Source organism: Loxodonta africana, chromosome 25 (assembly GCF_030014295.1).
Source record: "Loxodonta africana isolate mLoxAfr1 chromosome 25, mLoxAfr1.hap2, whole genome shotgun sequence".
Taxonomy (NCBI): Eukaryota; Metazoa; Chordata; class Mammalia; order Proboscidea; family Elephantidae; genus Loxodonta; species Loxodonta africana.
Genome location: NC_087366.1, coordinates 3249423 through 3266271, shown reverse-complemented (window position 1 = coordinate 3266271; position 16849 = coordinate 3249423). Strand labels below are relative to the sequence as shown.

Genomic DNA, 16849 nt, shown 5'->3' with positions numbered 1-16849 from the left:
CTAAAAGGGACCTACATAAGTGGAAAAACATACCTTGCTCATGGATAGGAAGACTTAACATAGTAAAAATGTCTATTCTACCAAAAGCCATCTATACATACAATGCACTTCCAATCCAAATTCCCATGACATTTTTTAAAGTGATGGAGAAACAAATCACCAACTTCATATGGAAGGGAAAGAAGCCCCAGATAAGTAAAGCATTACTGAAAAAGAAGAAGAAAGTGGGAGGCCTCACTCTACCTCATTTTAGAACCTATTATACAGCCACAGTAGTCAAAACAGCCTGGTATTGGTACAACAGGCACATAGACCAATGGAACAGAATTGAGAACCCAGATATAAATCCATCCACATATGAGCAGCTGATATTTGACAAAGGCCCAGTGTCAGTTAATTGGGGAAAAGATAGTCTTTTTAACAAATGGTGCTGGCATAACTGGATATCCATTTGCAAAAAAAGGAAACAGGACCCATACCTCACACCATGCACAAAAAATAACTCCAAGTGGATCAAAGACCTAAACATAAAGACTTAAACGATAAAGATCATGGAAGAAAAAATAGGGACAACCTTAGGAGCCCTAATACAAGGCATAAAGAGAATACAAAACATTACTAAAAATGATGAAGAGAAACCAGATAACTGGGACCTCCTAAAAATCAAACACCTATGCTCATCTAAAGACTTCACCAAAAGAGTAAAAAGACCACCTACAGATTGGGAAAAATTTTTCAGCTATGACATCTCTGACCATCGCCTGATCTCTAAAATCTATATGATTCTGTTAAAACTCAACCACAAAAAGACAAACAACCCAATCAAAAAATGGGCAAAGGATATGAACATACACTTCACTAAAGAAGATATTCAGGCAGCTAACAGACACATGAGAAAATGCGCTCGATCATTAGCCATTAGAGAAATGCAAATTAAAACTACAATGAGATTCCATGTCACTCCAAAAAAAAAAAAACAAGGCTGGCATTAATCCAAAAAACACAAAATAATAAATGTTCGAGGGGAGCTGCGGAGAGATTGGAACTCTTCTACACTGCTGGTGGGACTGTAAAATGGTATAACCACTTTGGAAATCTATCTGGCATTTTCTTAAAAAGTTAGAAATAGAACTACCATACTACCCAGAAATCCCACTCCTCGGAATATACCCTAGAGAAATAAGAGCCTTTACATGAACAGATATATGCACACCCATGTTTATTTCAGAAACAATACTCACTGTTTACAATAGCAAAAAGCTGGAAGCAACCAAGGTGTCCACCAACGAATGAATGGTTAAATAAATTATGGTACATTCACACAATGGAATACTACACATCGATAAAGAACAGTGACGAATCTGGGAAACATTTCATAAGATGGAGGAACCTGAAAGGCATTATGCTGAGTGAAATTAGTCAGATGCAAAAGGACAAATACTGTATAAGACCACTATTATAAGTTCTTGAGAAATAGTATAAACTGAGAAGAACACATTCTTTTGTGGTTACGAGAGGGGGGAGGGAGGGAGGGTGGGAGAGGGTTATTTACTGATTAGTTAGTAGATAAGAACTACTTTAGGTGAAGGGAAGAACAATACTCAATACAGGGGAGGTCAGCTCAATTGGACTGGACCAAAAGCAAAGAAGTTTCCAGGATAAACTGAATGCCTCGAAGGTCAATGGAGCAAGGGCAGGGGTTTGGGGACTATGGCTTAAGGGGACTTCTAACTCAATTGGCATAATAAACTCTATTATGAAAACATTCTGCATCCCAGTTTGACCTGTGGCGTCTGGGGTCTTAAATGCTAACGAGCGGCCATCTAAGATGCATCAATTAGTCTCAACCCACCTGGATCAAAGGAGAATGAAGAATACCAAGGTCACACGATAACTATGAGCCCAAGAGAGAAAGGGCCACATGAACTAGAGACTTACATCATCCTGAGACCAGAAGAACTAGATGGTGCCCAGCCACAACCGATGACTGCCCTGACAGAGAGCACAACAGAGAACTCCTGAGGGAGCAGGAGAACAGTGGGATGCAGACCCCAAATTCTCATAAAAAGACCAGACTTAATGGTCTGACTGAGACTAGAAAAAACCCAGTGGTCATGGTCCCCAAACCTTCTGTTGGTCCGTGACAGGAACCATTCCCGAAGACAACTCATCAGACATGGAAGGGACTGGACGATGGGTTGGAGAGAGATGCTGATGGAGAGTGAGCTACTTCTATCAGGTGGACACTTGAGACTGTATTGGCATCTCCTGTCTGGAGGGGAGATGGGAGGATGGAGAGGGTTAGAAACTGGCAAAACGATCACGAAAGGAGAGATTGGAAGAAGGGAGCGGGCTGACTCATTAGGGGGAGAGTAAATGCGAGTATGTAGTAAGGTGTATATAAGCTTATATGTGACAGACTGACTTGATTTGTAAACTTTCACTTAAAGCACAGTAAAAATTATTTAAAAAAACTATAATTAACTTTTGCCAAGCATGGGATCAAAAAGTATTATTTTACTTAAATTAATTGCCTATAAATCTCACCCCTCTGAATTAATTTTCGAACCTAGAATTTCCTTTCTATCCTCTGGAGGAAAAAAAATGCTCTACATCTGTCGTATTTCAAATATGTGTTTTGCTACCTTTAGATTAATACTTAATACAGTTTAGTAACACATTAGCTATATTCCAAGTGGGCTGCTGTATTTTAGTAACTTTATTATGTGTATTCCTCTTCTGAACAACTGGTTCCCGTGCAAGTCTGGGGTAGGTCTAACTTAGTACTTACATTTCCCACATGCTATGACAGATTCTTTACATACTTGATCTTGAATCCTTACATTAACAAGGTGGGTTGATTATTTTTCACATGCATTTTACAGGTGAGGGAAACTGAGTTTCAGGGGGGTTAGGAAACACACTTAAGGTCACAAAGTTAATAAGTCTGCAGGAGGATTTGAATATCATCTCCAATGAACCTGGGACCTTTGGGATAGAGGTTGTCCCAGATGAAGTTTGCTGCTATAAGGTTCCAAGGTCTCTGACTTTTCTAATCTGCCACATGAAAGTGATAATTATACTGCTAATAATTATAGTTCCTAACATTTACTGAGGAAACCCTCGTGGCATAGTGGTTAAGTGCTACAGCTGCTAACCAAAAGGTCAGCCATTTGAATCTGCCAGGCGCTCCTTGGAAACTCTATGGGGCAGTTCTAGTCTGTCCTATAGGGTCGCTATGAGTCAGAATTGACTTGACGGCAGTGAGTAAGTAACATTTACTGAATAATTAAAGACTATTGGGTATTTGCTAAGGGATTATATATTTCTAAATCTCACACCACCTTATAATTATGACACCGAAGCTTAATCAAGGAACGTAATGTGCCTATGATCATACAATAAATTTTCAGCTGTGCTGGGACTCCCATCTAGGCTGTTCTGAATTCTGAACTCAAACTATAACCTGAGATAATTTACCTCAATATGTGCCTTATTTCAATACGAAAATAGGAAGATGGTGTGAAGCGGGGGGTGACAGAATGGAAATTGTTTTATTCACTTTCATAATTTGGTAGCTCAGATTTCATTTAGGTTTCTGCAAAAGTTCCAAAACTGAAATAACCTTCCAGATATTTAAATTTTCAAATGATCTTAAGGAGAATCAGTTCAAGGGAGAATATGTCTTGGTGTATAGATAATTTTGTTGTTGCTTCTTGCATGGATCTTTCTCTGGTCAGGATTGCTCATTCTCACCCAAAGATGATCATACTGAAAATTCACACTGGAGCGAGGTTATTTAATGAAACACAGGGAAGAGAGGATAAAGTTGGGGCTTCTCACATGGGTAAATTACCTGTTCACAGTCTTGCAATCCTTCCGTCTTAGTTACCCAGTTATGTAAATGCATGTTTGGTCACTGCTAGGCGTAACATCAAATTTAAAACATAGATGGCTTGCCATAAACCATGACTGCTACATATTTGGTGTTAAGAAGTATCTGCTTTATGATCAAATGAGTGCATGAATGATTGGAAATTCAGTGCAAGCACCTCATGTTCATTTCTCACACACAGAGTCAGAGTCAAATACTTCACGCATGTTTACCACCAGGTAAACAACAGGGTTGGGTTATTCAGAGATTTACCTGAAAAGGGTCTGTACATTTACAATCGTTTTGGCATCTGCCATGTAGTCTTCTTCGGCACTCATGGTACTTTCTTTATCCACAACCACCATGTTGGCAGCAAAAGTCACTCCACACCTGAGTAAATCATCTAGACTTTTATAAAAATAAGCGGAGAAAAAAGGGTTTTAAATAAATCACAACATTAGGATCAATGCTACATTTTGCTTATCTCCTGAGCCTATACAAAGAATGTACAGGTAGATATTGATGGGAACAATAATACAGTACTCTCTGTTGATATAGAATAAATCGTATGTTTGGATTCTTCACATTTCATTAGATTTCAACTGTTTCAAAACATGTGCATTAAGATTTTTTATTTAATAATATCTATTTTTTAATTAGTTATATAATTAAAATAATGAAAATATCCATTTTATAATCAAATAGAACATTTTAGATCTTTCTTTTTACAATTAACACACTCAAAGATGCAATACTTGCATTTTTAACCCTAAGATACACCTAGTAAAGCATAAATGAATACTTTCTGTATTAGTTTTGATGGTCAAATGTAATAAATAAACATTACCACAAAATATTTACATTTAAGTATCTATTAGTTTTTATGGCAGAGTTATGTTACAGGTTGTTTATACACAGTCATGAGCATGTGTATAGTATATAATATCTGTTGTGTTCAAGCCTATAGTCTAGCCAGCCTAAAATTTTTGAGTATGAGTTTGAATAACCTGATTTTTTTGGCTGCCTTAAGCAACCGCTAAGCTAGGGTACAATTTCTTATGAGCAATAAGAGTCAGCCCTCTCTCCTATTATTCTTCCAGTGAATTAAAAAAAAAAAAAAGTTTCCACTGAAGCTGAAACAGGGAATTTATTATTCTCATTGCCTCCGCTTCATACAACCTAAAAAAATAGGATTGAATTGGATGAGGGAGACTGAACTTGAAGGCAGGCAGGAATGCTCTAGGCACAGAGATGATTGAAGACAGGCAAGAAGAGATGGGTAAAATTGGAAGTGCAAAACGTAAAGAGCCTTAGTTTCTTTTAGAGTTTTAAGTTGAGGAGTCAAGCCCTTGAGGATCTTTTCAAAGTGTATGATTGGTTGCATAAACCAAGTCTCTTTAGAGGGAATTATGTTCCTTTTATGGGAAGGCAGGTCTTTCCCTGTTATAAGGCGAGAGAGTATTACAAAAGCCGTAAGTCCAAATCCTCCAGAAAAAAATGAGATTCTATGGCTAGAGATTATATGGCCAGGACTGTGGAAATAGAATGTTATTCTAAATACATTTCCTATGGAGAGAGGTGCCAGGTCCATAATATCCAACCAATACGATGGATGACCTTCAAGTTTAAATCTCTATAAATACTTGGGTCTTCTTTGATCTAGGAAATTCGGAATTGTTCTTACATCTATAAAAATACATTTAAAAAAAAAGAGGTAGATGGAAAATGAATGTGATGTTTCTCACTATGGACCCTAAAAAAGAAACCTAAATTGTACCCTTTCACACCACGTTATTATAACTGTAAACTACTTTCTCATATGTCAGCTCCTACAATCTCTTTTTACTGCATTTAAAAACAAACTATTGCAATTATTGACATAGAATAGGAAAAAATAATTTGACAGAAGGCAAGCTTGACTAGATAAAGATACACAGATAGAATTTAAGATAGGAAAGATGAATGTTCCACCAGAATAACGTAATGAAGTTGAATTTTATACTTCACAAAAATTTCACTAGCAAAGTCTCTGTGGTACGTAGCTAACAACCTAAAACCCTCTTTGTCAGTGAACTCCATCCTCAAAACATCGGCTGCTGTAGCTTACACCTAAACTTGGAAAATTATTATAGTAATTATGATTAAAAAATGAGTAATGTATAGAAAATACAAAAAATTACAATATTTCTGAAAAATCAAACTTTTTTGTTCATGTTTTAACTTTAAAATATTAGTTTTTAGTTATTGAATATTTGCTGCATTGTATTTTAACCTTTTTAAATAAGCTCCTGACTTTTAACTCGTATCTACCATAATTTTCCCCACTACTCTACCTAGCAAGGCAAATGCCTTATTTTTACTTCAGCACGGTTGCTTTACACAGTTTGGCCACCAGATGGCAGTACAGGAAAGAGGTCAATCTGGATGGAAAAATTGTCACATAATCTGGCAATGCCTCCCTCTTTCCACCCACTTTTTCTAAGGAGGACTAGAATGTGAATGTAGGAGTGCAAGGAAGTGCTTGAGAGTACCTTTTCATTTGTTCATAGAGTCTTTTTTTTAATCGAAAATATTAAATATATACAAAAGAGACTTGTGTAATGAACCTCCGTATCACCCAGCTTCAAAAATTACAGGATTTGATGCCTTCTGTTTTTCTTTTCCTCTCTGCAAGTACCTCTCACTTTTATAGGGAAATATTTACTTCACAGTTTACATGAGAAGATGCTGATAGGAGATTTATTCTTTATTTTTTAAATATACTATATTTCTAATTAGTCTAACAGAGCATTGTCACTTCAAAGCAACATCGGTGGTTACAAAATAAGGGTGGATTTTATTTCGAATTCGACTTTCACGGATTTCGGTAGAAGTTTTAGTATACCTAAATTACATTTCAGTTAATTGGTTAGTAATAAGACAACAGATGATGTAAGTGACGGTATGTAGATTGAAGGCTAAACACGTTTTAATCCGGCGTTTGATCTTTAATGTGTCCACAGTCAATAAACACTTTCAAAATTACAAAACGTAGGGTTTTTTCTAATCTACAGGATACAATAAAAGCCATAAGGTTCTCCATTGTTAAATTTTGCCATTTATTTTAAAAGGTTCTAGCTGAAAGTTTTTTTTTTAATGGAAAAGTAACATTTTATATTATTTCCAGTGTATTATTTTTCTGATTTTTTTTTTTTATATTTGTATAAGGTCACCTTGATGCATATGTAAGAATTTGTACTTCGATCCTAATGCATTGCACATACTTGACCTTTTAATTAACAAATAATTTAGAAATTACAGACTCTGGTATATGTGACTAGAATAAAGTAAACTTTTAAGTACATGGTTCAATTCATGTCTGACTTTTACCATGAGCATTTCAAAATTATTTTGAAGTTTCCAGAAATTATGTTAATGCTATCAATGCAACACAATGCTGAACCTTTAGGTTTCCTCTATCACTATGTCGACGCTAATGATGATGTTCTTACAAAAGGCGCAAAACTGAAATAATTTTAGAAACTGAGCAAACTTGACCAAATTGACATGCAGCAAGGTTTTCTTTTTCAGCACTAGGGTACTGTTTAGGAATTTCAGGTGCAAAATGTATAACACAAGAACATAAGCTTGACATGCAAAAGATACCACCTTTGCAATACCGACATGACCAAGTACACTCATCATGCAGCAACGAGGCACAGCACATGACAAATCACAGGACAGCACGCCAGTAAGTGTGCAAAGGCCGTGTCACCTACTTGTCAATAGAGCCCACCATGTAGTAAACCATGGGAAACCAACAGATTGCATCCAGAAAATGCATATCTGGCCTAAGTAGCAGATGGGTTACAAAATGAAACACAATGTCACACAGTGGTAGCACTTCTAGGGAAAGGAAGTAAGTTGACTTAGTTCGCATTTCCAAAACTAAACACTGCTAACAAGATTAATTTTAAAGTGATATTTTTGTTAACATTAATCAGAAATTGTTATTTGCACTTGTTATGAACAACAGAATGTACTCATAATCATAAAAACAATTTGTATTTCAATTATCTAAATCAGAAACATTATGGCATAAATCTACCAAGATACTGAATTGATCCTCTCACTTAGGAATAAAGAAACTTCATTAGTGAATTTGAAAGTTACTTATGTGAAGAAAGCCTTGCAAAATGAAAAACTAATGATTACTGTTTTTTTAGAAATCTTAAGCATAGGGAACCAAATTAGGATAATGAATAAGGGCAATCTTCTCCAAGGGATATATATACATAGAATGAAAACATTCCCCCTAATATATCAATAGATCAACAAATCAATAAATAAATATATGTACCAATGCAAAAAAATGAATTATATAAAATTAAAATGAAGGTAAATCACTTTTCATTTTATTTACTCAACAGTTATATTGAACAAATATTTATTATAACTGAAATATTTACTTATCTGCAGATTGTCAAAGAATCATAAGCCTGGAAGATTCCTTAGAAATTATTTAATCTATTGCATTTACTTTATAAAGTTATTAATTCACTCAGGCACCCTATTCACCTAGCACATAGGTACCCAAAGCATTTTATATAACAGACAGTTTAATATACTTCTGCATATGCAAAAAAAGAAGATAGTATTAACTTGTACTATAAGAAATACAGAGTCTTTAGGAAAATATATATAAAGAAGCACCAAATTATAATACATGTTTTAATTTGGAAAAAAAGGTAATAAAGTATGCTGAGGAAGCAGAATTGGGTAACAATCAAGAGGCGATATCTAATATGTGTGCTGAAGGATGAGTAGGAGTCTGCCTGGTGTAAGAGAAGAAAATCCCAGGTAAACAGAATTATAAAAAAAAAAAAAAAAATTATTTTTTATTTATTTTTTTTATAGCACCTACATTTTCCCAGGTATTTATCCCCAGTTAGATAACTCTTCTCCCTGACTTATCTTCTTCCTGTTGATCATTCTCAACCCTCTTTACACACTAAAGAAAAACATGCTCGATACGTAGAAGCATAAAAACAGAAGCCTTCCAAAGACTGTCACTGTTGTAATATTGATTAAATTTCTCCCGTCATTAAATTTCTTTGTGACTTTTTAAACAACCCCAAATTGTTACACCTTATAAATATAGTGCCATAGTTAATTTTTAAAAGTCTTCAATTATTGGATTTACAATTTATTTTGAATAATTCGCTGTTAATTGTTGAGGTTTTACATTATTCCTTGCTATTATACATAACACTGCTACGGAATCTATGGTTAAAATTTTTTTAGCATGGCTTTTCATAATGTACTTCAAAATGTTTATGGAAAACTTATTACTGAATCAAGAGTCATAAACATTTTTTTAAGATGCTGATGTTTGTTTTTGTTTGCAGATTATCATTCTTGTATATTGTCCACAAATACTATACCAGTACTATATAATCCCAGTAGTAGTAAATGATAGTGCATATAATAGAGACTCCTAGCTTTCCTCTCTTTCTGGGCACTTCTCTGCTTCTTAAAGGAGGGTCATCCAGGCCAGACAGTTTACCTGCTGATACAAAACCCTTCTGATCTCTTTCTCCCGTTTTAGTGGTTGGGGAAGCACATGGGAGGTTACAAATGTCAAGCCTGGATTGCTGAGCCAAGGAATAGAGGAAAGCCATTCTGAGTCACCTGAATTTCCAGTGGTGTTTTTGCAACCCAGAAAAAAACTCTCATTGTTTTACACCACTGAGATTTGTGGGATTGAAAACTCTTTAGTGTATATCTTTTTCTGGCTATTTTTATTTTATCACTCTTAGATCTGAAAAAGTCATAGAGTTCCAGTCAGATAAAGTAGCTCAAGTACCCATAACTTCTGTGTAGCAGAGTTGAGTCTATAATTCTTCGTTATTAATCGCAGATAAATACCCTGGCTGGAATCATTGCCTTTTTAATTTGACCCATCCTCTTAAGTCTAAAAAAAAATTTTTTTTTCTTAAGTTGATATCATTTCAATTTCTTCATGCTGCCCTCTGTGACAGATAAATTCTTGCACCAGTATTTAATATTATTGAATCATATGTTTAAACAAAGATGTTGAACGTTTTCTCTGTGTAACTAGAAGTACTATGGTCATTGACGACAAAGTCAAAGTTAAGTCATTATGCTACATCGATCCTTTTACAAGTTAAAACTAAAAAAGGGATTCTTTCTATTTGTGGTTTTTCTAGTAGAGATCATTTATCAAAATGATTGCCTTGGTCTAGGAAATTCATGAATTTCAGTAATATTCATTTCTGCCACAAAAGTGTATTTACAGTACACAACTAAATCCCTAGAAGTCAGAATTAACATCTGTATTGTGATAATGCCATTCATCCTGACATGAACTCAGCTATGTTACAAGCTAAATAAAATCCCATGAACCATTATCTAATGTAGGGGGTCTAATGCTGTATATTGTTTGCAAATTTAATTTTATATAAATATCAGATTGATCTGCTGCTGCTCTCAGTAAAGATGGTTTAAAAGGAAACAGGAAATGTAAAGAATAAATTGATTGCACATTTAGCGGTATTGTGTTGGCTCATTTACATAAATTGGCAAGAATGCTTATTGCACTAACGTGGTTACTATATCTTACCTGTTGCCGTCGAGTCAATTCCGACTCATAGCGACCCTATAGGTCAAAGTAGAACTGCCCCATATAGTTTCCAAGGAGCGCCTGGCGGACTTGAACTGCCAACCTTTTGGTTAGCAGCTGTAGCACTTAACCACTACGCCACCAGGGTTTCCAAAGAGGTGAGCAGTTGATAAATAACATAACTACAATCATAAGCTTTTAACAGAATAATCTTTTTAGTCACTGAGAGACATTTAATTGGCGAGGAAAACCGTCACAACTGTATTGAAAGGCAAGTACTGAGAAACATTACAAAATGGAAAATATTCATAAAAGTAGGAGACATACCTTTTTTATATTACACTCCCAAAGTACAGATGAATGAAGAGTTGGACTTAGAAAAATGAATCCATAAACAGGATAAAATGTATGAAACTTCTTATCTGACTGCTAAATAGAGAAAGCCTATCTATGCTAAAAATTACATTAAGAAAATGTGATGGAAATAACTGATAGCTTTAACCATATAGCTGGACATAAAAATTTTTAAATAAACACAAGATTGTTACCTATCCAACACCCACTGATAGAACTGGCATAATAAATAGAGTCGTTCAAAAAAATAAGAGAAAATGAACATGACAGGAAAATGGATCAAGGGCATAATTAATAATGCATAGACCAAAAGAAAACCTGCTGAAACTAATAAGTAATAAAAGAAAGATAAATTCAACAAACACAAAAAATAACTGATGCTAGTGAGTAGAAGAAAAATGAATGCATTCATCAGAGTCCTAACGTTAATTCTAATAAGAAAGTTGATGACTTATGAGGCTATGACCTCCTACCCTTATGAAAACTCTCATTATAAAAACTGTCACTTTATGAAAGTATTAATTAGTAATTGCAAGGAAATAAAGAGGTTTGTGAATTTGCATGGATTTGCAAAATCCAACACCATTATTTCTTTCCCGTTTAACTAATAACTAACGTAAACAAAATTTCTTTACTTCAAATATAAAAACTGAGTGCAGTTAACTTTGAAAGCAATTAGGATATTAATTAACTATTATTTCTTTTTTAAAAATACAGATACAACTTCAATATTTTCCCTATATATGTGTATCAATACCTACGTATGTCTTTACACAATGAGTTTATTAGTTAGCATTTCATAATTCCTTTTAAATAGTTTATTTCTTCCTAAAAAATATACAATTAGTTTAATTTCAAGTACTTGGGAAACTTTTTTTTGTTACTTGGGTTTTCACACACTGTTTGAATAATGACAGTGTTTTTTTGTGTTTGTTTTGATTGGCAGAAGAGGAACTGACATTTCCTAGCTGTGTTTTATGAGTCAGATGGGAGTAGTTGGTGGTTCAGTGATAGAATTCTTGCCTTACGTGCAGGAGTCCCAGCTTCAATTCTGGCCAATTCACCACTACCTGTCTGTCGGTGAAGGCTTGTGTGTTAAGGAGCTTCCAGGCTAACAACATGGACTCGGAAGAAAGGCCTGGCAATTTACTTCCAAAACTCAGCCAATGAATGCCCTATGGATCCCATTGGTTCCATTTGCAACCAGTCCTGGGGATGGTGTTTCATTCTGTTGCGCATGGGGTCGCCAGGAGTCGGGGGCTGGCTCCATGGCAGCTGACAACCACGCTGCACTAACGCTTTGTTTACGTTATCTTATTTAGTTTCGCAGTAACTTAAGATAAGATGTTATGCCCATTTTATGAACGGGAAAACAGGCTTACAGAGATTCAGTAACGCATAACAGGACTACAAGAAGGTGACTTTAGACCTTATCACAGATCCATACGAGTGCGAAGTTTAAGCTTCTTTAATGTGGACTCTGACGCATCAGAAGTTTTATCATTACTATTGAAGTGAGCTGAAATGAAGTTCTTGGCATTCTATTCGAGAAGAAGATTGATTTAATAAACAAATAGTATAAACAGGTCTTGGGAAATTTGAAGCATAAGCCTGGATCTTGCATTTAATCTTTGTGTGCCTTTGGGTAAGATACTACGAAGCTTCTGACTCCCTTTCGCCTCTCATGAAATAGCTTTATCAGATGACTAGATGAACTTTAAGTTTGGGGTGGTAATCAAAATATTTAAAATCAGTATGGCACAACAACCAATCAGAATCAGATGGTCAACCAGTTAGAACTGACACAAGTCCTAATAAACCAGTACCAAGAGAATTTGTGAACGCAATTTGTTTTATTTAGAGATCTAGAAGGCTTTCATTTGGAAACATTTTGAACACTTATTTTGGCTTATTATGTATGCATGTATTATAAGTGAACTTACTTTAACATCTCAGTTATTATTTATTTCCATTATACTAAATAAATTGATCTTTGAAATAAATTTCCTAAAGAGCCATGCACTGAATATTATTTTCAGTAATACTCATGTAAATTAAAAAAAAAATCAAACCCCACAAAAACTAACTACTAATTGTGCAAGTACAACAATCATTACTGTATAAATTCTCATGACACAGAAATATTTTTAAGAAGAAAGCATCATATTTCTTTGGAATACTGTGAAACTGATTACAAAATACAAGCCATGGCAGAGCAACAGGCATCACTTTGTTGAATTTTTATTTTATTTTTTTAAAGGATTACATAACACATCTGGGAACCTTATTTATTAGTGTTTCATTTTTGTTTTCTCATTCCTGACCAAAGGAACAGAGGACAACAAATAAAGATTTTAGACACCACTTTCAAGAAGCACACAGGAAGCTATTAAATTTTACAGCGTGCACTTCTACCCAAATCCTTTGAAATAAAGTCAAATCCCACAAAAAATCATCTAAAAACAATATCATGTGAATCACTGGACTCCAAAATGTAAATCTTAGGAAAAAAAGAGGGGATTTTAAACAGTAAAATAATCAAGAGTTAAAATACACTCTCATTTCTAAAAAGAATTGACAAAAATATTTTTTCCCACATATAACTGGAAGTGAGGTAAGGTCATACAAACATTTGAGAATGAACAATAAATTAGGAATAACTTGCAGGTTCTAGTCCTAGAATTGACCTTGGAAAGGTCAGTGAACTTCTTCAAGTCTCTGCTTCCTCATATGCAAAATAAGAGGCTGTGGTTTAACCAAGTCACATGGATTTTGGTTCATTTAAATATTATCCTTGTGACTTGTAAGCTTTGAGATCTTGAGCTGTTTGGCCCATCCATCTCTCTGAGGCTAAATCATTAGTACATGATGTAGATACAGTTCTTATGGGATTAAAATAAAATGTCTAGTGTGATGACACAAGGAATGGTGCAGTGGTTAAGTACTCAGCTGCTAACCAAAAGGTTGGCAGTTTGAACCCTCCTAGTGGCATGGTGGGAGACAAGACCTGGTGATCTGCTCATATAAAGATTAGAGCCTAGGAAACCCAATGGGGCAGTTCTCCCCTGTCCTCCAGAGTCACTATGAGTGGGAACCATCTCGAAGGCACCCGACAAACAGACAGTATGATGACTGACATAGTAAATGCTCAACAGTTATTACTACAATGAACAGAGGGTGGATGTAAACATTAACTTATATGGTCCCATTCAAATAAAATATTCTATGATAAAAGCCACATCTATTACTTATTATATATATACTTATGCTACTGATCAATTTGCATTTGCCAATAATTAGGAGAAACAGTTTTCAGATTTTTCTGTAACTGATCAGATTTAGGGATTATGACTGAAGAAACAACACTTGAATTTTACAATTCTAATATGCAAATCAATCAACTGTTCAGGAATCAGGCATTTTGGTAAACTATTTGTTCAAAACCAGGAAGGAACTGATTTGGCTATAGCTACTACATAATCTATATGAAGTACATGTGTGAAGGACTCTAGGTTCTTGCCATCTTCTCACCTGGGATAATGAGAGGTGGAGAAAAGGAGTTAAGTGTTTCTGAGATGGGATTACTGAGCATGACTAAAGATTGTTCCATGGAATGAACTCCACTCCCCTGTATGGGTAGACTGAGTCTTTTGGGAGGTTTTCACCTGAAGACAAAATTATGTCAAAGTAATATAGAGCAGGGAAAGGATAGTTTTAACCTTAGCCCTGACAGAGGGATTCTAAAAGACAATTCCATTTCTTTTTTCTTCTCAAGCCTCTTCCTATATTTCTGTTACCTGGGACCTGAATTAATCCAGTCTCGCCCAAGACCTACACAATGGGGATGCTCTAAGCCAATCAATTTGTAAATGCCCATTTTGAATTCTGTCAACTGGGGAGTGGGCAAGAAGAGACAAAACCTGAAAAACTGAATTCACATCGTTACTTGAGCATCTCTGGCATGCCGGCTCATCAAATACTTCGGAGCTTCCTACCAGAGAAGCTTCAGGATAGGGGAGCTGTTCAAAAGGTTTTGGAGGCACTGCAGTTCAAACCAAACCCACTAACCACTTCTTGGAAACCCCATGGGGCAGTCCTAGTTGGTTCTACAGGGTTGGAGTCGATGCAAAGGGTCTGGTTTGGTTTTTGGATACAACCACTATATCCATTCCACAACCTAGTTTTTATTCTCCTTAGATTTATATTAAGGATCTTTTATATCTTCTGACACTGGACCCAAATTTCTGTTTCCTTATATCTACTCTAAACATATCTCGTGTTTTCTCAGACGTCAAAATTGAATCAGAAAAGTCGAGGAGTTGCCATACTTAAAAAAAAAATTGTCAAATGAAAACTCTATAGGTGTGCTCAATTTTTAGAGTTGATTACCATTGTGATGATGATATTAAAAAATTGCATTAATGATAACCTCTGTATTGTTTTTTTTAATATCGGTATATTCAGAATAAACAATGGCAAAAAGTTGTAATATATTGTAGAGATGCAGCTGTTTTGAGAAAGTACTTTTCATAATTTTGAAACAGAGAGAAAGTAACAAAATTTGGCTAAATTTAGTTAATACTGAAATTTGTGTCATTTTGAAATGAAAGGGGAGCACTGGAGGATCATAAAATCTGGTATCGATCTAAGGATCATCTGCTACTAATTTCAAGTCAAGGAGACAAATATCATAGTTTTATAATACAACGGTTTTGACTATTATATTGAGCGATCTATGTTTATACTTTCATAAGAATTTTATAATAATGAAGTAGTCTTATTTCACAAAAATAAGTCAGACCAACGTTTTCAAAATAAAATGTTACAAGATGCAAGTTTTAACAGTGGAAGAATTCTAATAACTTATGAGGATGCTTCATAGTCTAAGTTATAGAAATAGATCGTTAATATGCTCATGTTAATTAACGGTTCTTTAGAAAGACAGCAAAATTGTCCAGTTTTGGCAGATTTTCCAGGCTAGTTCATTAATTTAGGGGAAATTACTGTAATTATTTCAGTGGTGTACTTCCTACTTGTATTGTGAGTAAAATGGCCACTTGCAAAACAGCTTTAAGTGAAATGCTCAGAGTATTCCAGCGATGTTTTAGGTTGTATTTGTGAAATAAATAACTTTTTTTTTTTAACACAGCACTGAAGATACCTTCTGACCACTCATGAGCCATAATGTATCTGATTTAAAATATTCCATATAAATTAAAAGCATTTATATTTATGTACATAATGTAATATAAAGAGCTATTTTTCTTGTTTGTGTATTTTAAAATATACTTACGGGTTATCCAATAGCAGTACTATGGGATTCAGTTCTTTCTTTGGTCTATAATATGCCCTGAGAGGAACAATAAAATTGTACAATCCATTTCCAGCTGTTTCAGCTGCAACTATAATTAGTTTATTTTTGAATCCATAGGCTTTTGCATCCTCATAGTAGTTATGCTGGCAACTCTAGAGAAGAAAAATTACACAAAAAATGCCACTTTTATATTCCACTAAAATATAGTGAAAAAATTTAGGATAAATGAAAATGTAAAATTAACTTAGCAAGTAAATCTCTTACTTTCTAACAAATTTGAAAATAGCTACATTTTTTGTGCCTAGTTCTCCAGGCTGTAGTAAGAAATAACACGTGTACTTAGACATGGAAAACGCATTGTAGCTATGTAGCTTGATATCAGGAGCCCTGGTAGACTCAATGGTTCAGCGCTCGGTTGCTAACCAAAAGGATGGCTAGTCAATCCCCCCAGCTGCTCCATGAGAGAAAGATGTGGCAGTCTGCTTCCGTAAAGATTACAGCATAGGAAACCTTATGGGGAATTTCCGTTCTACGCTGTCCTATAGGATTGCTATGAGTTGGAATCTGGTCAATAGCAATGGGTAAGCTTGGTGCTGGGGATGAACAAGGTCAGCAAGTCATGCATATGTTCTTTTATAAACGAAAACTTGGGGTTAGATGATTTCTGGGTATCTGTATTTTTAAA

General features: G+C 35.0%; 1 protein-coding gene across 2 annotated transcripts in view; it reads right to left on the bottom strand.

The window, feature by feature from the left end:
• KCNT2 (potassium sodium-activated channel subfamily T member 2) overlaps window positions 1-16849 on the bottom strand; it is a 562388-nt gene that overhangs the window by 135340 nt on the left and 410199 nt on the right. For both annotated transcript variants that reach the window (XM_023549164.2, XM_064276485.1), the window contains exons 19-20: window positions 16144-16316; window positions 4148-4282 (exon numbers count right to left, since the gene is read on the bottom strand). In XM_023549164.2, the coding sequence (XP_023404932.1) occupies window positions 4148-4282; window positions 16144-16316 (308 nt within the window). The remainder of the gene's footprint in view (window positions 1-4147; window positions 4283-16143; window positions 16317-16849) is intronic.